The sequence below is a fragment of the Apostichopus japonicus genome, chromosome 20, assembly GCF_037975245.1.
Source record: "Apostichopus japonicus isolate 1M-3 chromosome 20, ASM3797524v1, whole genome shotgun sequence".
NCBI classification, from domain to species: Eukaryota; Metazoa; Echinodermata; class Holothuroidea; order Aspidochirotida; family Stichopodidae; genus Apostichopus; species Apostichopus japonicus.
The window spans coordinates 27765311-27791147 of record NC_092580.1 but is presented as its reverse complement, the minus strand read 5'-3'; the positions used below and the strand labels follow the sequence as shown (position 1 = coordinate 27791147).

Below are 25837 nucleotides of genomic sequence, written 5' to 3'. Positions count from 1 at the left end.
CTTGGAATCACGTAACCTTCTCCACACGATGACGTCATCAGGATAGGTCATATAATCGACAACCCTTTCCTTCATTTATTTAGCCTTGTTCAACATGTCTTTGTTTTCATTTGTCAACATTACGGTTAGTTATAATATAATGTTTTGATTCGTGACGTCAAGAACCTTTTCAGAGAAAACATGACGTCACACCAGGATGTCGAAAAGTTCATGTTCAAGCGTACTTGTTTGTCATCATCATTAGTATCACTCGCAAACGCAAACCAAAGATTTTCGCCTATACACCCACCATGGTTTGGAACTTAAGCACGTCCAGTTTATCAAATATCTGGGAGTTCACATCACTCACGATTTACGTTGGTATAAGCAGGTAGATTATCTCACCTCTAAAGCAACACACTTCCTCAATTTCCTTCGTCGCAATATTAACATCAGAAATACCAGTGTCAAACCACAAGCTTACAATCCTGGAGTACAGAAACACTGTTTTAAAGACGTGCTGCAATGTTAGCCCTCCATCGTTACCACCCCACATCAAGTGTTGGGACGATGCTCCAAGATCTAGGTAGGAAACCTCTAGCCGAAAGACTATAGAATATCGAGGGTTGACAATGTTCTACAAAATGCAGAACCAGTTGGTAGCCATTGATCCAGCATAATATCTTACCTCAACAGGCGCGTAGCCAGGAATTTGCCAAGGGAGGGGCGAAACTGTAGATTCGGCATTGCAAACTACCTAAGCGTAGCGCCACCATGATTGGCGCGAAGCGTACAAGAAAATTTTGGCTGAAAATGCCTCCCAGATCGCAGGAAATGGCACTTCCCAGGCATTGTCAGTTGCATATTAGCATTTTTCTTTTGAAAATACTAGCGATATCATATAAAACATTAAAAAAAATTTAAAAAATTTGCTCAAGGGGGGGGGGGGGGGGCGGCTGCCCCCTTCGCCCCCCCCTTGGCTACGCGCCTGCACCTCAAAGAACCACCAAGTTCCAACCAGATGTGAAAACACCCAAGCCATATATCATTATCCACATTGTTCTAGAGACTATTATAGGATGTCTTTTCCCCCGTACTGTACGTGATTGGAACTATCTATCTGAGGGGCCCAATCTGCTGAAGCTTTAAAAACCTTATCCAGTTAGACTAATGTCCACAAAGCCAACCTGTCAATCAAGTGCACGAGTCTTCAAAGATGAAGTTAGCACTATACTGGAAGAAGAAGAAGAAGAAGAAGAATAGTCATATAATGCTTTGATCCGTGACGTCAAGAAACTCCTTAGCACAAACATATGACGTCATTAGGATACTTTATATGTCGACCAATTCACTTTGGACCACGTACTCTTCTCCGAAATATGACGTCATCAGGAAAGCTCATGTATAGATCGCCGTTCATTCGCTTGTTCAAACTTACTCGTGATCAATGATAAGTCAAATAATATCTTGAACGTAACGTCAAGAAGTTTCTTATAGTAAACATGACGTCATCATAATACTTTTGATATCGTCAAAAATTCCTTTCATATATTTTTAACCTTACTTGAGTTTTCGTTCTGCTTTGTTGGTTGATGTATGATTTATAGTCATATATGCAGTTACCTGGTCCATTTACATACGAAGTTATGTTTAGAATTACAATTATCATCATTCCAGTGCCAGCCATCATCTCTGTTTAAACGAAAACAAATCCCTCCATTTTGCTTATACTCAGATCCAAAGTAGTCATAGTTCATGTTGGTCCCATCAGACCAAGAGTGTCCGTTACTACCGGTTGTATTTAAATTTAACCACAAGTCATCAGTTCCGATCGCGTTGTCCTCTAAAAACTGTTGTTCGTCGTATGTCTCAATTTGAAGAAGATCAGCGCCATTATTGGAACACTCATTTATGGCAAAAATGATACTTCCCGGAACAAGGCTCTTCGTATAACAGGACCCGTTGTACTCATATTCACTACAAGGTGTATCACCGCCTGCAACAAAGCAAGATATCTCTACATTGTTTCAATGTTAATTAATCATTAGGAGAAAATACAACCATTAAAAGAAAGAAATCCTGACTCCGGGGATTCTAGTATTATAAAGAATAATCAATACGAACCAGAATACAAATGGCTTTAAGATGAAGAAAAAACATGACGTCATTCACGCTCACCGTACGTGGCATTTAGATCTTGAAAAATCACCAAACAGAAAACACAGTGTACGTGGAACCCGTACAGCCACTAGGAAGACTTGTGCACGCATGTTATCGAGAGTTACCCGGTCATTTTACCTTCTAAGCAAAGTCGCAGGCACTCGAGTCATCGCGCAACGGATAACACTGCAGCTCTTCGACTGCAGCGGATGATTGCGTTATATCGCGCATATTATCACAGTGTGGCTTAATTCTAAGGATATATATCCGATATAAATAATACAATTTCCATGAACAAAACAACACACTTCATTCGCATATTTCCTGTGGACATTTCTTAGCATGGGTTATGGATAATTGGTGTGATTCACTAGAAGTATATACCATAAGACCGACTATCTAGTTAGGTTGGCCCTGCAAGCGTTCCCTGCTTTTTTTACATTTTCTCGCATATAGGTACCATATACCACTATACTAGCGTCGTGTGCGTTCGCCTAACCGTCTGGAAATAAACCTAAATTGACCTACTGAAGTGAATTGTTTACCATAATTCTTTTGATTCTTGGATATTGAAGAGGATGAGATAAAGTACCGATGGTCCAAAAAAAAAAATCAGAAGATGATTTAGCGGCATTTTATAAAATCCCGAATGAAACAAGGAGGTTCCGCAGCGAGAGCTGACAGATGGGCGGAGGAAGCACCATGCTAAACTTTGGCCTCTTCTAGCTCAAAGTCTAAACGTTCATGATGTCAAACATTGAATACAGGCGCGTAGCCAAGGGGGGGGGGGCTAAGGGGCGACCGCCCCCCTTGAGCATATTTTTTTGTACGTTTTTATGATATCGCTAGTAATTTCAAAATAGAAAATGCTTAGATGCAACTTGGAAAATGATGAATTTAGTGTGTAAGTCAATAGGAGCAATTAATTGCAGTGCGACACCTATATAAAGTTAAACGTCGCGGAATTAACCGTGCAAATATTAGTTCTAACATGGGAGGGATCCTCTATGCAATGGTCCGTTACACATGAATGAACACGAATGCTTGCCATTGGTTGATATTATACGCAAAATCGCAATAATTTAATGACAGCGATTAAATAACAAATATACATATTAACGTATATTTGGTGATTTATCGATATGGAATTGGGAGATTTTCCAACTATTCGAAAGCCTGATATTGAACCTTCCGAATCGAGAAGTGTAGAGGTATGTGTAATGGGCAGGAGGGGGGGGGGAGGGGGTAGGGGAATAAATCAATAAAAACGGGGAAGTCAAGTACAACCTTAAATGTTAACTGTTGAGCCATTTGATTCATTAAATCTAACCGCACGACTGGGTACCAAGCACTCAGATACAAAATAATGAAAGATAAAGCCAAGTGCAACTAACTCAACTGGAGCCAACAACACCAAACCTCTGACGAAATAAATTAAATTAACCCAATAAAAGCTAGTTCTGTGTTATATTCTCACTTAACGTAACATGAGGTGTGGGGGGGGGGGGGGTGCATGGGGTTGAGAGGGAATCAGTTTGTTCGAGTTTCATGCTCATGAGTGATGTTCTATTTTTGCACTAATGACTTAAAAAGAAAAGGCTAATTATATCCTCCTTTATGAATTGTCACGTGATATATTAAACACAGATATGAAGAGAGAAAAAAAGGAATTTAAAGTAACGTTACCTTTCTTTTTCTCACACACAAATATTTCGGTATCCTCACATGGGTTGGACTTCCACGAGAAGTCGTTCCCATTAACAACAACACAGTTGCTAAGATCTTGGTTGAAGTTAGCGAACAGTAACAGTCTTCCGTTAAACCATCGGTATCGTGTGTTAGTCAATCCTATCCAGTAATCTACTTCAGGTTGCGATGAATGGTCCACGATCAAAACCTTTAGGAAATCATTCTCATATTGATCAGCGATGCTAGCTAGATTCGAACCAGAGCCCAGACTTAGGCAGGTCCTATGAGCTTCGGCAAAAGTTTTCTCATCGTAAAATAATTCGTAACAGAATGCATTGTACTGATGAGAACAGGCTCTGTCGGCGGCTACGGCTGTTATAAAAGAGATTATAAGATCAGAAAAGATTAAAGTTTATAAGCCAGCTTTTTGAGTTTTGATAAGGCGTTGCCACTACTTTAGTACTTTAGTGGGTGATTCTTGCACGCACGCATTGAAAAACAAATCCCTAAGTCACCGTGCGTCACTTTTACGAAAGAAATAAAACAGATTATGAGACAAAGACATTTAGATAAAACATTTTAGATAAGTAAAATAGTTAAAATACCAGAAGCCAGAAACGATTAAATAGATTGTTATGAAGTTTAATGCAACGAGGGATAAACGATGATTTGTGTCGGTTTGTTGCAGCATAAGGTAATCTCATTCGTCCACCACAAGTGATTATTGCATAATTGCACTATTAAGATCAATATATGGGGGGGGGGGGGTGTTATCGTCAAGAACGGTGTTAAGCTTAGCCTCAATTATAATGTTGATATGATAAGTCCACCGTTAGCTGATTATATCCTAAAATACGGCTAGCTTGTCTATAATATAATGGAATCAATACGTATATATTCGTACTCAGTCCAAGGGTAATTCTACTCATGAGATATATACCTAGTATATTTTGCATATAGGGTTCGGGTCGGAAGGTGTCCCATACAAAGCTCTGTTTAGTGTTGGTTTGGTATAACTTTGTGTTATTCTGGTCAAACATTGCAACTGCATGTTCACGTGGTTGGGAAACCCATGAATTTAAACAATGGACTTGTACGGGTACATCCATTTAAAAGTTATACTATAGAATGAATCTCCTTATTTGGCATAAGAAGAGGATTATTTCATTTTTCTAATGAAAAATAACAGACTTTTTTTAAACAATAACTGTTTTTTGTGTTACCTGTTGGGGTATTCGTAGTAATGGGAGAGGTTTCAAGATTCGCGTAGGTTGAGGTCAAAGGCGTTGAACCTGAGAGAGATATAGAGATGGAAAATATTAATTTGCAAACCCATGAATTTAACTAATTGACTTGTACAGTTACATCCATTTAGAAGTTATACTAATGGCATTAGAAGAGGATTATTTCTCTTTTATTTAATGGAAAATATCGGACTGTTTTAAACAATAACTGTTTTTTCTCTAGAATTGTGTTACCTGTTGGGGTATTCGTTGTAATGGGAGAGGTTTCAGGATTTGCGTAGGTTGAGGTCAAAGGTGTCGAACCTGAGAGAGATATTGAGAGAAAAAAATGTGCGTAAGGTAAAATAATTTGCAAACCCATGAATTTAATAAATGGACTTGTACGGTTACATCCATATAGAAGTTACTATAGAATGAATCTGTTCATTTGGCATAAGAAGAGGATTATTTTATTTTTCTAATTAAAAATATCGGACTGTTTAAACAATGACCTTTTTCTTCTTCTTCTAGAATTGTGTTACCTGTTGGAGTATTCATAGTAATGGGAGAGGTTTCAAGGTTCGCGTAGGTTGAGGTCAAATGCGTTGAACCTGAGAGAGATATAGAGAGAGAAAATGTTAGAAGGGAAAATAAATTTGCAAAAGTGTAAAATATGTCATCGATCACAAAAAAAAAATAAGTCTTCTAGAAAGATTTGTTAATCAGGCCCAATTGATTCAGTGAAATAGCAAAATTAAGAAAACTGGACAAACATTTCGTGAGAGTACTTGACATTATTACCACGAAGAAAATCAAATTTAAATAGACCAATAAAAAAACAACAAAAAAGATGACGGAAATAGATGAAAACAACATTTGTTATATATACTGAGTAGAAATATAAACCTGCGAAATTGGGGACACTCCTCCCCTCCCTCCCCACCCCCTTCCCCAGAAAAGATCGGGCTAGAATTCGGCCGAAGATGCTTGGGTTAAGGTGTAAAGCTTCGTGTATAGGCCTATATGTCTCTTGCTAAATAAATACGCTTAGGCTTTCTTCCATATGACGTTAAATAATGATGTGCACGGCATAACAAAGATTCTGCCTTTCGTATAGCTGCACTGCAGTTGGCTAAGTAATGAGTAACACCTTTTTAATAAAGACATCATTTTAGCTAGTCTTTCATTTCTGTTCTATTCTTTCTGTTCTATTTTTTACTTGTATTTACATTGCACGGACCTATATGTTACTTTGTTTCTTTTAATGGCCGGAACATGCCGTAGATCTTACTTGATGTTTTTGTTTGCTTTCATAAGAATCAAAACCGTCCTTCATTGAAGTGTTTTCATACCACGTTTGCCTTGATTTTTCCACATGCTAAGTACATGTCATATTACACGAAGATCACAATCTATATATTTATATCTAATGCTATTTTGGTCTATAGTCACACAATCAATATAGTCACACAATCAATAGAAAAAGACAATAATAACTGTTAGATACAATATAGTGCGAGTTCTTTGTTTTCTCGAACTATTAAGTGCTCATTCTGTCTATCCGGTTAATACATACAACGAGCTGTATTGTTTAGTTTTAAAACGATATTTTATACAATCGATCGAACAATTTGATGGAAAATTATTACAATACCAAACAAAAGACGGTTACAGCTTTTTCCAAAGAATGTATATATATATATTCATTACTAATTAAGTATATATAAAAATATATACTTAATATATATATATATATATATATATATATTTAGAGTAGGTTGGCGTCTATCTTGGCGCAGAGTGCTCTATGTCCATTGGACAGAGCGGAATATATGTTGATACTAGATGAGACTAGTGGAACACTGCAAGAGAGAAGAGGCAGGTTTCATTTCTCTATTGTGTGTAAGATACAATAGGTACGATCCTGTTGTTAGACCTATATCCTAACCGGCGGAGGAGGCCGTTCTCATATCTTGCAAAGTGGTACCGTGATGTGACGTAGGCATTACGTAGAGACAGTTAGTAAAGAATTAAATTAGAGAATGCAAAAGAGACCGAAGAAGGGAAAAAAAAGCAGCAAGATTGGACCAGAAAGGGCAAAACGAACCTGTTGGCATATCCGTTCTTGCGGTGGATATAGGCTTCGTATCTTGTGTGGTGTAAACGTTGCCTAACGTAGACTCTATGGAGAGATAGTAACATATTTTCCTATTGCATCTTTGACAGTGAATGTTGGCTATTATAGCTTATATACTACCATATCGGGAACTTATTTGAAAAGGGCTTGCTTTTCGATAAAATTTCAGAAGAACCTCTTCTTTTTTCAGCTTGGCTCTTAAATAATTTCCGATATTAATTTCTCTATATATTTTGCTCATTTTTCTATATTGCTTGGGAGAGTCAGAACTGTTAGCATAGTATTGTGTGAAAAACTCTTTTTAATTTCGGAATTTTTGAAATCAAGGTTAAGTATGTTTCCAAAATAAATGATCAATACTAAATGACATTTGATACTTGTTTAAGGAAGAATAACTACGGTACAACAATACATCGAAAGTTAATTACATCAATACAAAGTTTATTATGCTAAAAATCGCTATTTTTGGGGAAAATACCAATTTCCTGAATCTCCATATTATTTTCAAAACATCAAGGAATGTTAACTAACATAATACATAAGTTATGTCTCAGTAAGGAATAAATATGGCGGCAGAATAATGGTTTTTGAAGTTGGAGCACGAGTGACCATGTATTTGGCTCCCTAGCATATTTAGGGTCAATTCTAGTGATTTTTAATACAAAGCACTTTGTTCAAAGTGCAGGAGTGTTTCATAGGGAATATAAGCAGTTAAACGAGAGATAATACAAAGCAATCTAACCCACGGTGTAACTTCACGAGTTGAAATGAAGTGGGGTGGGGGGGGGGGGGTTTCGAAGCCCTGGGCTGCCCACAACGTCAGGGACCCGAATCTCATTGCGCAATAGTGCGGTCTCGCAATTGCGCACGTCACTCGCTTTAGGGGTCACTTGGCCCCCCGGGTCCCCAAGTTAATCTTTACGCCGTTGTAGCAAATTGGAACTTTAAGATAGAAGTAGGAAACCATTGCATAATCTTCAGAGAGATTGGTTTTATTACCATCATCATCAGTTGGCGTGATAGTAGAAGAAAATTCCGTTTGGGTGGTGCTTTTGACATGGTTTGTACACTTAAATGTTCCTCTATACCTAGTCTGTGCGGCCGTGTCATGTTGGCTTTCACCAACAACTATAAACAAGATAGAAAGTAATAGAGATAAATAATATGTATAAAGCGCAAAAAAAAACTTCCATAAAACATGATTCAAAGGAGCTATAACAAGTAAAGTGAGATGAAGAAATTAATTAATATTACTTAATCCAGAAGAATATGTTGATCTGTCAAATTTGATATATAAAATATGACTGGAATTAACTTCTTTATATTACACTCACATGCAGGTCGACCAGGAGACTTTCGGGGTGGGGTGGTGGTGGATGGGGGGGGGGGGGGTGGGGGAATTGGACTCATTTTTTCAAACAAAATGTATTTTACTCTTTCTTTCTTCTGTAGGTCCTATACACGATGACTATATTGATGAAACTCCATGAGTGAAAATGTAAACTTAAGCCAACCTCGGTATTAATATCGTTACAAAGTACAGTATTAATATGGTTATTGCGTGTATACACGAAACTGTCACTATCTGGGTGGTAACATATTCGCTATTGAGGGGGGGGGGGACCAGAGGGGGAGGGGTAAGGTGTTCGATAACATAATGTTTTACTTCTACTTCTACTCATATAGCGAACGGCAAACATAAAATCAAAATTGTCAGTTCAACGTTGTTTCAAAAGTTACAAAATCTAGCACCTTATTACACCTTAGCACCCTCCAGTTGATAAAACTTTCTCAAAAGAGGTGGGGGATCCCCGCAGTCCCCCCCCTCTTACGAAAATCGCGGTTGACCCCCCCCCCCCCCATGATCGAAGATGCTATACTCACCGATTTTAAAATCACGAAACACCAAACAGATGACAACGAAAGAGAGTAAAGGCACTGCCATGGTACTCTGAAAAAATGGCTTGGAGTTGACAGCCAACAAATTAAAAGAAAATATTACTTTTCTTAAGGTCCTAAACAATGCACCATAATTGATTCAAATGATTTCAGCTGACTGTATCGATTTATTTCTTAAATTACATCAAAAGAAAACAGAATATGATGTAAAATGTTCCATGAAAACGCGAAGAGGACAAAGACTTTTCAGAATAGAAGTGCCGCAATAAAATCTTCGATGTAGACCTTTATAGCCGTTAATGACAGCAAATTCGTCCCGATTCTTATATGCAAAAACACCTTAATTCCAGTTAACGACAAAACCAAAGTTCCCGTTCGTTTCGTATATACATGCAAATAAAACTGATATTAGCTACTGTTTTTCCTCTTGATATATCTTAACCATTCATCCTTGCTTTGAAACTATGTCTTGAAGGTTTTTTTTCTCTTTTTTTCAAAACGATTATTATCATATTAATTCAACAAACAACTATAGCAAATAACTTCAGTTTGTCACAAGTATATTTACGATGCAGGAGAAGCTGTACACATAATATACAGACTAGAAAATTCCTCAAATTAAAGAAATTGTATTTCAAAAATTGTCCTCCACGGGGGCAGCTTCTTATACCGCCATATTGAATTATTCGTGTGCCCTTCTCAAATTGTACTTTAAAGAAGAAAAATCCACTGTCACAAAATCTTCTTTAATGTTTGGTTTGTTAATCTTCAGTCTGTTTCTCTGCCCGCTTATCTAATACAGAAAATATGTAGATTCTGGAAGAAAGTCTTCGCCGATTTTGCACGAAAACAACAAGTTGAATTTTGCCCCCTCAATGGCGCTCACTTCACAGCAATATCAGTTAATGCCTCTTGTCGCTAATTGTTATACTACTTCATTCGACGATCTGCCAAAAATATTGATCCTCTATATGTTCACGAAAAGTCGGTTGCTAGTGCGCATGCTTAACATACATATTCGATACGACTCAAGGGAACTACAAACATTGTGCGACCTTTATCGATTCGAAGAAGCCAAGTTTGTTGTTTGTCGGGAAAAGCATGAAATTTTCTGGAAAACAGTTGTCGGAAACTACCCATGCCTCACCAGGGCGATGTTCCACCCATGCTTTCGGGTATAGAATGATGGTTCTGTCTGATGCATGCCCCCACCCTCCCCCACCCTCCCCACCAAAAAATCATCTAAGATGATAAATCTTAACATCCTAACATATCATTCATGCGATTTCTACATTAAATTCCGAAAATGTGATATTTTACCACTTAATTTTGACGGTTTATATCGCAAGTTGGTAGCTTAAGTATAAGATTATGAGTTACTGGAAATTCGAGACTTTTGTTGTGGAAACAGAGTATTTTTTTTGTTGGGCAAAAAGTGCTATCCATCCCTGCCCCCTACCCCCCCCCCCCAGTCGTCGAACCTTAGTGACGCCCCAGTTGTCCCCTCACTCATATTTCACATCAGTAATTTTGATACCTGATTTCATTTTCTTCGTACGAATGTACGTACTAAGAAGAAATTCAACCGGTACCAAAAAACGACAAATTTCTCATTCCATATAATATGCAAGTAAAAGCACGAATAGATTAAGGTTTCGACCATCTGTGACCCGCTGCCAGGTCACTCACTTTGAAGGTTGAAGAAAATATAGGGCGATTTTATGTTATACCATCGGTCACGTCTAAACCGCCAAAGCTGATGTAACATGATTCATTATTGAGTTATTGATAAAATCATTTGTCATAATCAATATTATATGGGTTTGAATCACAGCACGAACAGGAAGATGTACGCATCAACAACCTCTTCGATAACAATTCAATGCGGGTTTCACAAGGCCAACGCATTCCGTATGACATTAGTAGAATGAGAAGGATCGAAAGCGACATTGCTAGATACATTTGACATACTGCTAGGCTAATAAAACTGTCCAAGATGGCGCCTTGTTCCTCACAAGTGTGGTTATTTCTCATTGTGCTTGGATACGCAGGTAAGTTTGCGATAAAAGTATCTAATTGAACGTTTACGTTTTAGACCATGAAGTTAAAATTTAATTTATTAAGTGTAGACAACTTAAAAATGGTAATAGTAATATAATACTATAGGATATATATATATATATATATTTATTTGACATAGATTGACATAGATTCTAAACTATATAAATACAGCTAAAAGAAAAGGTCTCGTTTAGATTCATATGGTAGGGATAAGGACATTTTGTCCAATTTGTGATGTCACAGAACCTTCAGAATTCGATGTCTCCTGTTTCATTCTAACTATAGTTTCATTCATACTCTCAGAGTAAAATTAAACATAAACATTTCTTTCGTTAGTAAAATATTAACGGTTTTTTATCATTAACTCATACTTGGCAGTGTTTTTGGAAACAATACTTTTAAATTTGACCAAAAAGACAAAGAGCCTCGATCGGATCGCGTTCAGTCAGAATCAAACTTATCCTGCTTTACTTCCATTGAGTAATGTACTTGTTATAATAAACGGCAATCATATAGGGGGGATCAAGCCTAGCCTATATAGGGCTATATGAGTTCGCATGTACCCACCAGATAAGTGCAAGACTGTTGACCGATTTTGTTTGGTTTACGCGGATTGGATTGAAATCGTTCATAGGCCGGACTTGGCCAGCGGACCTTATACTGAGACCACCCCCTTCCCCCTACACTATAAATTTGTTTCAAGGCTCAAACTTTTGAGAGTATTTTTTTCAACAGAGACTCATTCGCCGTCCTGTTTGGTAGGAAATCTTATACCAATAAATGCACAAAATCAGTGTATGGACTGGATGATAGAAGCTAGTAACGTATGCAACTGTCAGTTCGGAATTGGAGGAGTTACGACAGATGTTAGTTCTATGGAGATTGTTAAAGGTACATTTACTGATGTCAAGGCCAGGATCATCGGTGAGTGCACGAACGCCATGGCCGTAACCACTGAGTCATCTAAGCAAACTTCACAGCTACCAGAGACTGTAGAAACGGATTTTGCCTTATCCATAACTGCCCATATAAATAGCTCTCGTTACATTGTAAAACAAGTTTCATCTGCTGTGAGTCAACACACGGTGAACTCTGACGTCACGCAGAAAATGCAGAGTAAGTCAGTTTCGATGAATAGATCGACAATTGCTTTCACTAGTCCAGGGTATACGGCTTCTTCGTCCAATGCTGCAACAGAGATGTCCCCCGACGCCCACAAAACCCATACTACTGAAAGGACGTTTTCTTGTTCGTGCAGCGCCACTGAAGACCGCCCTCTTTATACGACTAATGAGTACAATACAATCGTCGCAGGTAATCTCACAACGGAAGTGTCGTCTAGTTCTACCGGAAGTATTCACACAGAGGTCAAAGGTGATAGTTGGTATGATAAGTCATCAACTTTATCTAGAATCCTCCACACGTCTCCCTCATCTAGTAGTGGTCTCACAGATGGATCAACAACTTCACTGGGTACAAATTCCGCAAGATTTAAATCTAATTATCCCTTCAGGTCCTTCTCTAGTACAACCAGGCGGAGGACTACCAATATACCAATCATTACTCCAACGGAGGCAAAATCCTTCCTCTTGTCCACTCCAGACCCGCCATACATACCGGATGAATTTTACGAAGAGTGATTACAAAAAACATAAATATTATTTTAATAATTTTCTTAGTGCAAATACATCTTGAAGGTGGACGTGTCTTTAAAACTGGGAACGATGTGCTACCGCTCGGTGAGAATGTAATCGAACGGGATATACACAGGACTGGTTTAAAAGACCCCCTCCAGAGGTGTACTAAGAACAAATGTCTATACATTTTAAGTGGAAAGTGTTGTATTGTAAAGGATTTTCCTCCAGATGTGTACTAAAAACAAGTGTCTATATTTACTTTACTTACTTTAATACTTACTCTTTGCTTTCAGTCAAACATTCTTTCCTTACAAAGATGTAATTGCCCTACGAATAAGATACAATGATAGCCATGCCAATATTTGTCGCCATTAACGGCGAGAAAAGCTTGAAAACTTAAAAATAATGGACTTTTGCTTTTCTTGAGTCTCACTTCCTGTGTCGTCACCTAATATGGTCCGCCCCCCCCCCACCGCCGTCTCCACCCCTCCAGGCATTAGAAAAAATCATTTGAAGACAATTAGAGACTGAAACATATTGTAACGTCTATGGTTACCACCTAGATAGTTTTAATATAAAAATGTAACCGTAAATTAAGCAAGTGACCGTCTTATATATAACAATGGCAGTTTGAGGTGTCCGTAGATTATTACTTTTCATTCTATAAACAGACTAAGAGCTTATTAGCTATATCATTTTCCCCATTGACAAAGAAACTAAATTGTGCAATAAATGTTACCTCTTATAGCATTGCAGAAGTTTTCCCTAGAAGCTGCGGACACGTCGGTCATTAGTAACACCTTTCAAGGTTTCGTACCAAGACGATGTACATATTTAAGTTTGTCTCTATAATCCAAGCTTATTTCCTCACATGAATGCTATTCGTTTGAAGGCATAACATGGACTTAAGTTGCTGCTTCGGTTTCCCCAATTTCTGCACCATATACATGTACTCAGTTTCATACGTATAAGTCAACATGAAAGCCACAAAATATCAAATCCTATTTATAAAGCTATCTAAAACATATCCCTTGTTGCTATTTGGCACCATTTAAGCTAAGGACACTCGGGCGATTTTAGCCTACCGGATTTGTAATCAAATGGAGAGTTTCGCACCAAAATGACCGTTATTCGAGTCAGCTTGTCTTAATGTCTTTCGCTTCTGAAGCTTCTTCACTTTATAAACAAAGCGTACAAAAAGCAACTCGGGGATTCCCCTTCCTATATGAAAGATTCGTACTTTGGTACATATACTTATATATGTCTGATTATCACAACAAAAAGTGTTTTTGCTTCTATCCGAAAAGAATATATATCACTAATATATAATGATAAATATAATAAAATGTTACTAATATCGATTCTCTTTGGAATCAATATCACATGAAAAATAACGATAATTCAATATATTGATCTATTATTCTAAATTGCTCAGCTTATATGTCTATGTGCATCGTTGTTCCGCGTTACAAATATAGTTTAGTATACAGAGCTAATTAATTAAACGTGGCAAATTATTTACGCTGTTCTAATTTAGGTCAGTAACTTTAGTTTAGAATTAAATACAAACAAATGGCGTCATAGGGTAGTAAAGACCCCCCTTAATGAAAATAAAGGAAATAAAAAAAAACTACCAATGTGAATACGTTTTCTATATATAACCAACTGTTTAATAACCTTTTCCTTAAAACATGATCAAAAGTTAGTGGGGCTATACAGGAATTACCTAATAATTTTCAACTTTTTACCGCAACAGCCTATCCGGCGTGGAAAAACATTGTCCAATGCTGCCCTCAAATATTTAAAACGCAATCCTCGGACACGATTGACAAGCAGTGCATTTGTCAAAGTTGCTTCCTGCCTTAAACTTATGTTACTCATTTTGCAGTACAAAGTTCTCTCAAAGTTATGGGTCGTGAATAATATGAAAACGTTTTTTCCCCCCAAACTTACAAGAGGGTTCTTCAAAATGGGCTGAAATCTGTTTAATCATTGTGACCATTTTAATTTATCCATAGCAAGTTTGGGGTCATTTTTGTAAATGTCTCTTTAAGCATCAAAGAACACTATCAGAGTTCTCAAATGAAGAGATAATTCTATACACTTAATCTTGTTAACAAGTCTAATGCTGGATTTGTTGCGACTGTGTTGTTATATACCAAAAAAAAAAAAATCAGTCATTCTTCTAAGAATGACTGATATTTTTTCGTTTTCCATCGTTCATTTATATATTTCGAACGCATAACAACATTTTACAGAATTATGATCATAGAAAAGTTGCAAGTGTATGTATTTTATCGTTACATATTGTGCCTTTGTTGCATGTTAAAGGAGAAAACAATAAGAGCAAATAACTTTCCCCCTAAGTTCTTCTCAAGATTATTCTGAATAGAACTATATACACACGTAAAGACATTGTACACTGATAATTATAATAACGAGGACAATAAAAAAATAAAACGAATGGAGAATACATAATCATGGCTCAACAATCATATTCACATCAAGATTATAGTTGAAAGCAGACAATCTTTGTAAAAGTACGATTTTGATTTTGATAGGAGTCCGAGATAAAGTCCCGCAGTCCAGGCTAGAGAAACATACTTACAGAATGAGTATACAACTGCAGCATGAGTATATACCAGTACAAGTATAAATTCACCGTTAACATTCATGAATACGTAGAGAGTATAACTTGAGTACTAGTACCCAACATCGCTCAATTATTTTTACTAGAGTATTTATACTAGACATCCTAAATGCATCGAGTACCCAGCAGGAGTACAAAATCCATGAGGTTGAGTACTGATGTAGGCCTAGAGGTAACTATAACTGTACCAGTATATATACGAATATGAGTAGGAACTCTCTTAAAACGTTAGGCACAGTCTGATACTAAATATTTACCTATATACCAGTTATTATCGGTTTACTAGAAATTGATAACTGTTTTTAATAGTCATGTTTATTTAAATTTTTTTCTATATCGTATGAGTGGGGTGCGCGTGTGTGTGTTTGGGGGGGGGGGGTAGGGTGATATGATGAACATTGTGATAGGCGTCATAACAATCTCTTATTTGCTGATAGTAACGGAAAGTAAAATTACGTATGTAAACAATTTTCATGGAGGAAAAAATGTTATTATTAATAACATATAGAAGTAAAGAAATTGTGTGTCAAATGATCAATGGCTAGGGACAGTTTGAAATAAAAAAAAATAACGTTGACGTGTCGAACCAGGGTACATAATGCTGTGATATGTTATAACGATATACATGAATGAGAAAAAAGGTCATTAGCAAAAGAAACAAACAGTCGTGAGAAAAACAAAACAATTTAGTTTCATTATATCGATTTTATTTAGTTTAGTTTATGAAATAACCATGTAAAGTCAACAAGCAAACACTTGAGGCTCAAAATATCCAACTTTCTATTTTTGTACCTTAATTCGAGTATCACCAGAAGAAAAGAAGAAGATGTATTTCCTGGTAAATGGTTTGTTTACTTGACAACAGAACATATACAGATACACATCAATCGAAAACAAGGAACGAGAAAGATTGTTTTGAAAAGGGAAAGGAGAAATAATAGAAAAGGTTCAAAGAACCCGTAACCCATTTTTTCTTCTTCAAATCAATGCGATGCTATATTGACTTCCTATCGTCAGCAACTTGCAGTGTATATCGCGACAAATCGAGTCTGCGTCTCTAGCATTGGAAATACCATATGTCCATGAAATGTCAATGCATTCGTCATTACAGCTATCGAAGGCATATAATATCTAGGACCAGATACGCAGTTAGTTATCTTCCTCCGGCTTTCAGGTGACTGTTTGGGAGGATAATGACTTATACTCTCATTTCTACATTTCCAAGAAGTCGACAGAAAACACGCACGATGAACAATTTTGTCAGGTATCCCGAGGCGACGGGAAACTTCATCACTGTTCCTCACCTGTGGTAACTGATTATTGCCGATAAGGTCGAAGTAAGCGACCTTACTCGACCACCGTACTCTCTAATCCTCCGCACGATTAAATATTGTTAATAATTGCGATGACCTAAAAATCAATTCCCAGTCAAAACAAGTGACAACAAACGTAAAGTGAGAGAAATAGAAAAATAAAATTGAAGAGGGGGAGAAAAAAACAAGACAACGTGTCAATCTCCTTTGTACGGAATCTCTGCTATGCCATATCAGTTATCATGACTTATATACTCTTAACCAGGCGTTGACACGAAATGAATCTTTAGGACCACGGTGTATTTATTGTGTCTTATCGGCGTTCCATAACCGTTGATTATAGATGTAGCTATACTCCCGTGAGATGTGCATGTTGTATTACATGGTCAAGTCAAAGGTCACAAAGGTCAACGTAGTACATTCTCCATCTGTAACGTTGAAATCATATTAAGTCACTAGCAGGCCCGAAGCCTCTATACAAACTTCCCATATAAGTATACATACTTCATGTATATTCCTCGCGCTCAAGGTTATGCGGGCCGCATTAATAGTATTTTGCCCGAGGGCCACAAGTGGACATAGGGGATGGTGCAGGGGAGGGGGGGGGGTAACTTTACAAAGAGGTACCCCGGATACGGCAAGAAAGGAATATAAAATAATATTTTATCCCTCAGAGGAGAACTTAGCAAACCCCACCATTACCGTTTACAAGTATCATAAAGTTACTATACCAGCTGTGATAAATAACTCCCCGAAACAGCTCAGCCAAATAGTCATCAATGCATGTATAGGAGATACGCCTAACACGTTTTAAAGGTTACTTCGTGCACGAGAGACCGTAGACTTGATCAAGTCTACCATTGATGTTTTTCTTTATCCATTATATAATGCGCTTCTACCTTTGAATATACATGGTGGTGGTATTGCAAAGGGTCTTAACTTCTATACACATGGAAGCTAATAATTGCTCATTCTGTGTGAGAAGATTCATGAAAACTTTTTTAAATATAGTAACCTGATTTCATATTATTGGAAGCAGGAACTGACTACCGGTATATTAATAACTACAAAATGCTCTAGAAGCATAAAAACACACACGCACACACACATTCACGCACACACACACAAACGACCCCCACCCCCCCCAAAAAAAACGTAAGGTTAACTTAACGAAATTTCATTTCTGTATAGGACACCATATATTAATTATGAAGCTAAATTGGCCAAGCTGATCAATATGTCACTATGAACAAAAATTCCAAAGTTTAGAGACATTAAAAGACTTTTGTTTCATGAATTTTCTAAATGTCGGTACCAATTATTTTGAACTTAAAAAGAAAAAAGTTGTGACATTCCTAAGTCTTGCTTGTATGGCACTAATAGTTACTCTTAGATTTCTTGAACCTGCCATATACCACAACAAATTGTTGTTGCATATACATATAGCCATAAAACAGATATACACGGCTGATAAACCTTATTTACGATAATTTCGTTGTACCTTACCGTGTTTTAAAGATTCGTTATCAGGGACCACACACTGAAATAATGCTCCTGTGGGATTCTTTCGGCGAAAACAAGACATGAAGCCGACTGTGTGTATAGAGGTGTGGGTGGCTGTAATAGATTTACTTATTATTCTCCATTATTGTATCAACATTCTGTATAAATCTGTCTTTAAGCGTTGAATTTTATCACAATGTTTAGTACACCAAACGAGACATGAAAACGTCAAACTGAGATTGGTCATTGGTGTCAGGCACAGGTGTGACTGTGCAGAAATCCCCCCCCCCCACCCCCGCCTTCCTACCCGAAAACCTGGGGATATTCTAAATAGAACCGTACGGGGGGGGGGGTGATATAGCCTAATGTAGTGTAGAGAGCCCACAGAATCCCCGCCCCACTACCCCCCCCCCCTTCGGCAAATATATAAATGATCGGAGCAAACAGGCCTATGGAGCTTTGTCCCAGAATGTCGGATCACCTCATGGTATTTTACAGTTTCAGGGATTAGGAACTTGTAAACCTTCACACAGTGTTTATATGTGGGAAGGATATTTTTCTGCAATGGATCTTTTTGGTTTAGAATAAATACCTTTTGGACCAACACGTTTTTAGCAGTATCTAAAATGTCATTGATTTGAAGCTTGTATTCCTTATGTCGCGGAGGAAAATAAATTAACTTTAAATCAATATTAGGACGGATAGCCAAATAAGGTGCTTTCTTGGGTTAATGTTCATATTGAAACGCAGGGAACCTTCATTCTTGAGGCAGACGATAATCGTTAATAACTGTAAAGTGTATTATACCTTTATGCATGAGGGCAATAAAGGTTAAAACAAACAAAATTCTTCATTTCGAAATACTTAGTAATCCCAAGTTCTTGGAATCGACTTCGCCGGAGAGAAACTGAAATTACAATTCTACTGTTGAAAGATATTCGCAATCAAATTTAGAGGAGGTTAAAGAAATTTTAACACTAGCTTCCTATTCACCATATTGTGTGCTTTTTCTTCTTCAAATGTTAAACCACAAAATCCTTCTGCTACATTAACAATTGTACGTGTGGGAAGATCCATTTCCTGTTTGTTTCAGTAAATGCCATGTTGTTTTATATTTCTAATATTATTTTGCTTATTTTCTCACTCTGTGTTCTCCTATTATCTTCTTTTCAAATCAGTTCACCCGCAAAATGGGCTCACGTTTTGTTCTACTTTCCGGGGAAACCTTTAATTAAAGTATCCTACAACAGGTGTCAAATGCAGGGGGTCTGGATATATTCTCAAAATTCCGCCGATATTTCACCCGGTTATACTCTGGGGGATCTTCTGAAGTTTGTTCTAGATAGTTTCAGTCACGCTATTTGGTATTATAGCAGGGAGTTGTTATGGAACAACTCCCTGATTATAGTAACTCGTGGGTTATTGCAATAAACTTTCACACGTTGTTTTTTCTTTTTCTTCCACGGTTACATACTTGTCCTTTTCAAGATTGTTAAGGCCATGCACAAATATTTATGTTATTACGATGTGAAAGCCCACAGCGATATTTGAGCGGCTCAGAAGAAACGAGATTTGCTCCCGGTAAAACTCTCTAGAGGGAAGCCAAACGGAGTGAGCAGTTCAAAGTTAAACCGTACTTTCCAGTATATATGCTACACAGTTATCCTTCAAGCTGGTTGTGTTCAAAAAAAATATTTGTTTATCCATACCGATGAGTTATGTTCCTTTGTTTCTTCGCAAATACTAATTAATACAATTCATTTCGTAAAATAAATAGCGACTCACTCATCTGCATCCCCGAATCTCAAGTCAAATCACATCACATCAAATCACACGACATCACATCACATCACATCGCACACTTTACACTTTACACCTTACTATACATCAATATCACATCACACCACATTATATCACACCACAACATATCACTCAAAATCACAAAACATCACATCACATCACACCGTATCATATCATACCACATCGCATACTTCACACCACACCACACTATACATCAACATCACATCACATCACACACTATACATCAATATCACATCACACCACACTATATCATACCACACCATATCACTCAAAATCACAAAACATCACATCACATCACACGACATCACATCACATCGCATACTTCACACCACACCACACTATACATCAACATCACATCACATCACACACTATACATCAATATCACATCACACCACACTATATCATACCACACCATATCACTCAAAATCACAAAACATCATATCACATCAAATCACACGACATCACATCACATCGCATACTTCACACCACACCACACTATACATCAATATCACATCACACCATACTATATCATACCACACCATATCACTTAAAATCACAAAACATCACATCACATCAAATCACACGACATCACATCGCATACTTCACACCACACCAAACTATACATCAATATTACATCACAACCACACATTATCATACCACACCATATCACTTAAAATCACATCACATCACACCGTATCATACCACACCACATCACACTACTTCAAACACCACCACATCAAAATCAAGATATGCGCAACAGATTGCAATAAATCTGTGAAAACCTTCATTGACTTTTCTACATTAGGGAACTTGATCAGAAAGAAATTGTCGAATTTGATTTTGATTAGATTATCAACATTTCGTCAACCAGATACATTTTCATATCCGTATTAATAACATGCAAATAACAAAATTGGAATATATTACAATTTTCGACTTATATGACTATTTGAAATGAAGCTTGACTTAAGTTCAGCCAATGAACTACATTCCGGTGGAATGTGCGTATTTAATAAAATGATGCAGATTTGTTTTGACGTCATTGTGGCAAACCTGTTACGTCTACACATAAAAACCAAATTGTTAAACACTAAAGAATGTTAAGCCGGATCATGTATGAAACACCAGAATAAAAAATTTGGAAACTGCGTCCTAGTCATCGCTATGTTTTACCGTTGGTATTTGTTTTAACAATCATCTAGTTGAAACACCCAAGATAATTCAATTGGTTACAAAACGACAGGAAAAAATGTCGTCCAGATAGTTTCTCGCTTTTGCATTAATCTGACAAAATAGTCTGATGAGGAGGTTCAAACTATTTGACTTATAGTTCAGTTATTTATCGAAGTATAAGCAACTTGACCGAGTATGCCAATGGGTGAATATAGAACCGGGCGGTAGCCAAGCCAAGAAAAAAAAAAAATTTAAGAGTCCAGATGTATGACCGTGTGAAGGTTCTTGAGAGTAAGTTTAACTTGCATAGCGCCATCCCTTCGTAGCATCTGGATTTTTTTTTGGCGGGCTCTACCAATGAACTTTACTATTTAGAAAAATAAAATCGACGACTGCATTTTATTGTCCTTCATCATGGTTACACAGTAGAGAAGGTCAAAAAACATCTGAATAATGAACAATATTGATATTTCTTGTTGGTAGAAATACTGCCAAGGGGGCACGTTCTTATATGTTCAAAGAAACGTATATTGTATTCGAATTGAGCAACAAGTGGAGGTGACTGAAATGCCCCAAATCTATATATACCTAGTCGAAAAACGCTTCCCAAAGCGTTTCCCAAACGCCTCCCAAAAAGCCAAACGCAACACAACTGGCTGTTTCAAAATTGTGTTGAATTGACTACAAAGACTATTGTAGTATCATGGTCAACGAGTGTTTCAATAGTGAGGTACCAGCAGGTACATACAACATCGGTATACTTTGGTATACCATCCTACCCAGCCTGGGTTACGCCCACCTCTAGCGGGTCCGTGAAAATTTGGGGCTCAGTTTAGATCACGGGGTCCGTAAAAGCCAGGGGACCCATTAAACGCTGTCAAAATAGTCACAACGAACCAGAAAAAATGCTATTACGGAGAGAGAAGACCGATATTTTTCATGAACTCAGCTCAATCATGCATGGCGCTGAGGTCATTGGTGAGATGTCTGTGGGCCCGTGTACAATTCTTGTCCCCTGGGGTACCGCTGATACAACAAACGCTGAGAATCTACTAGACTTTAGTCCAGTGAAATCGAATACACACACACACACACATATATATATATATATATATATATATATATATATATATATATATATATATATATATATATATATATATATATATATATAAATATATATATATGTATATATATATATATATATATATATGTTGTGAGGTAAAAATCATTTAACATATTTCCTCGTCATAAATTTTGAAAGAATCGATCCATAGCTGCCTTCTCTCGGCAGACTTTTATCATTTAGACTGAATGGGTGGTCTAGCAGATACCACGTCTCTTTATAGAATTCATGACCATGCGTGCCACCCTACCAAAGAGTGGTTTTACACCCATGGGACCACATTCACATACCTCGAGCATAATATACGCGATAAAACAGTCAAATTAATGTGATTATGCAAGCACCCCATTCGGCAACATGTTCCACACGTGAACTTTTTGAAGACCGACTATACTCTTCACCAGCCTTGACGAAAGAAAAAAAAAACAATTTCAGCATGACAAAACAAAAAATCAATATGAACGGTAAAGAAAATTGTAAATATGTAATCCCCAAGTCTGTTATGACTTATTTTGGTCATAATGTTTTTTTCACTGCTTAATATTGCCTTGTTTACGTTCTCTTGAGGGCAGGCGCGAGCAGCCCATGCATCGTGAAATGATAAACTGCATGCCTGGATAATATATAAGGATTCTGAAATTCATGCAAATAACGTGGTTCAGGCATCACCAATTAAACTCAGAACCTGCTAAATGTCACTGGCTGCTACCTATCTGTCAAATATTGTATTTCCTTTGTTTGAAGATAAATGTCTCAACGGAAGGTACATTAATAACAGTAAAACGCTTCGTGAAATGACATTTAAGTAAAGATAATTGCTGAGGGAGAACAACGTGGGCTGAAGCCTCTCACCTTAATCTTCGAAAAAGTGCAGAAAATTGTGCCATTCCTCAGGAATATTATACATACTGGCGTGCCTTTACTCTATACCCTATTAACTCCGACAGATTGGAAACGAACTGTGTTTGATTGACGTTTTGCTACAACCCATTTGAACCAGTAAACAATTTGATTAGATTAATGGCGTGTCATATGCAAAGTAGGTAAGGCTAAAAGACATATACTGTAACATTGTGTCAGACAGCCAAATTTGCAGGATATTACATTCTTTTTGCGTGACCTTTTGACAACATCATAATGTCACGTTTTGACGTTCATTTCAATCTAATATAAGGTGGTAAAATAATTTAATCGATTCAAATTAGAATGTTCTCACAGATTACTAAGCTATGGCTCACGATATCCATATTGGTTAAATTTAAGAGGAGTTATGCAAATAAACTATGAAGTCAATTTTAGGTGAAAACTGTCATTTTTAGAATACATAAGGGTGGCATACTCCTATTAGAGTCTGTATCAGTCCGCTCCAAGTGGAAAAATGTGCCAAAAGCAGTAGGAGAACATCTTTATGGACATGTTAAGAATTAGGATCTGGGTTTTTTGTGGCTTGCATGTTGCAGAGCATGAATGGAAGTACATGTGGTGCAAAAATTGGGTCAATTGAGGCAATTTTAGACCACTTTAGCCCTCCCAGGAGCAGCGTACGAAAATTGTTTACTACTGAGTGAAGAGGTTTGTTTACAAGTAACGAAAACTTAAGGCTCTCATAACAAGAAAATCTGCATGGTGATGATACGGAAAACAATGATGGTGCCATGAAAGGCCAGTGATGGGTAGCCTTTAGCTATTGAGAACTTTTACTCTAGACTTAAAGACTACATTACCTTTATGGCTTTAGTATGTAAGTCAATAGGGGCATTTAATGAGCGTATTCTACCATAGGGGTTCTCAATAGACGACCCGTATGGAACGCCATTATAACTTTTATTCATTTCCGGATATGTATAATTCATTTCCAGATATCAATAATGAAAACATATTTGAGATATTAGAAATTAAATTCGAGATATCAAGAATTCGATTTAGAGATATCCAAATTGAATTAGAGATATCGGGAATACAATTATTAGAGATATCCAAAATTGTTAAGATGGCGTTCCATAAACCCACCTGCCAGAGCGGTATATTTAAAGTCCAAGGTTGGTATCGTCTTGGTCATGTTTATAATGGGATGCCTAATGCGACTTTAACTGAGTGTTGTTTACCTTCGTATTAGAGGTGTGGATTTGGACTAAAACATCACCGAATTGGTTAAGATTTGCTTTTTTGTTACAATTTACAACTTTTTTTTATGGTCTTTACAAAGAGGCACGACACACTTAAGACCTAGATCGTAAATTGATTGACCCGCATTTTGCGTGACAAAGTTGACAGAAAGTTCACAGAAAGTACTTTTCTGGGGCAGAGTTATCCCGTAAACAATTTTGAGAATAAAAAAATATCCAATATAAACAACTATATCTTACATTCCAGAAAAGTAAGAAGAAGAAGAAAAAGAAGACTATAGAGCAGAATGACAGGCAAAAATGAGGGAAAAGAGAGAAAAATGACAACAGATGGAAGGTGAAATTTGAAAATATTTTTATACCATTATGTCTGCATGATACGTATGGAAGCAGCAACGTGTACGTATCTTATGCCTAGCGCCCTCTATAGTTAGATCAATTAATGCAATTTTATATCGAAATTCTACGAAAGAATTAAAATAAAAACGAACTTTGTACTACCATTGGACGGGGTGGGACAGCGGTGGGGGTTATGATTCAGGGAAACCCCCTTCTGCTAAATATAGCTATACTTTAAAAGAAGTAGGCCAATGACCTATATGTATAAAATGAAAGCAGAGTAAAAAGTAACAAACTAAGAAGGACATACCATTAACTCATGAAGTTATTGGACCCAAGTCCCCCACCGTCCCTCCCCACCCCCACTTTCGTAAAGTACTTACGAAAACTAACAAAGGTCTTAAACACAGAAACCCTCAGAAATTGTAAATCGTTAGAAAAGAAGAAAAAAAACGTAACCAATAACGTGATGAAGATAACTGTTAGATTAAACTAAGATCTAGGTTCTCAATTTCTGACATAATAAATCTTACACTTGCTCTTTCATAATTGGAATTTAAATATTGTAGTGTATAAATTTTTAAGAAATATCCGACAACACGATACCAGCCAGTAGCCACCGTTTTCCTAGCCACTTTGAGCTGCATCAGTCATAAGCACATTTTGGTGGCGTTCTTATCTTGCAGACCACCCAAAGTCGGAATTAATTGATTTGATACATCACATATTGCTTAAAAGAGGAAGGAAATGAAAATAGATTCGAAGCGTAGATAAAATTATTACACCAATACATCATGGTGATTATATTTGCTTTTTTTTCTCTTCTTCTTGTTCTTCTCCTTCTTTTTTCTTCTTCTTCTTGCGCACAACGGATTTTTGTGTCACGCTAAGCCTCTACGACATTTTTGCGGAATGAGACGGTAAAAGGTGACAGGCAAATGAGCGCTCCGGAAACCACACGAGGGACGGGTGTTTCGATTAAAACAAATCACTCTTTAGCA

At 37.1% G+C, this 25837-nt stretch overlaps 2 protein-coding genes across 3 annotated transcripts; one reads left to right on the top strand and one right to left on the bottom strand.

Annotated features, from left to right (window-relative positions):
• Positions 1-1576: 1576 nt before the first annotated feature.
• On the bottom strand, positions 1577-9967 carry LOC139962117 (secretory phospholipase A2 receptor-like). Of its 2 annotated transcripts, XM_071962018.1 has the most exons (9): positions 9656-9671; positions 9073-9151; positions 8188-8316; positions 7159-7233; positions 5594-5662; positions 5307-5375; positions 5052-5120; positions 3826-4200; positions 1577-1975 (listed from the first exon to the last, which is right to left on the bottom strand). In XM_071962018.1, the coding sequence occupies exons 2-9, from the start codon at positions 9131-9133 to the stop codon at positions 1599-1601; spliced, it is 1224 nt and encodes a 407-aa protein (XP_071818119.1). In that variant the 5' UTR covers positions 9134-9151; positions 9656-9671; the 3' UTR covers positions 1577-1598. The 2 variants fall into 2 exon arrangements, with proteins under 2 accessions (XP_071818119.1, XP_071818118.1); XM_071962017.1 differs by having other exon boundaries at positions 9073-9967.
• Positions 9968-11002: 1035 nt separating this feature from the next.
• Positions 11003-13139, top strand: LOC139961043 (uncharacterized). The gene is made up of 2 exons (XM_071959872.1): positions 11003-11138; positions 11884-13139. The coding sequence occupies exons 1-2, from the start codon at positions 11084-11086 to the stop codon at positions 12786-12788; spliced, it is 960 nt and encodes a 319-aa protein (XP_071815973.1). The 5' UTR covers positions 11003-11083; the 3' UTR covers positions 12789-13139.
• Positions 13140-25837: the final 12698 nt, after the last annotated feature.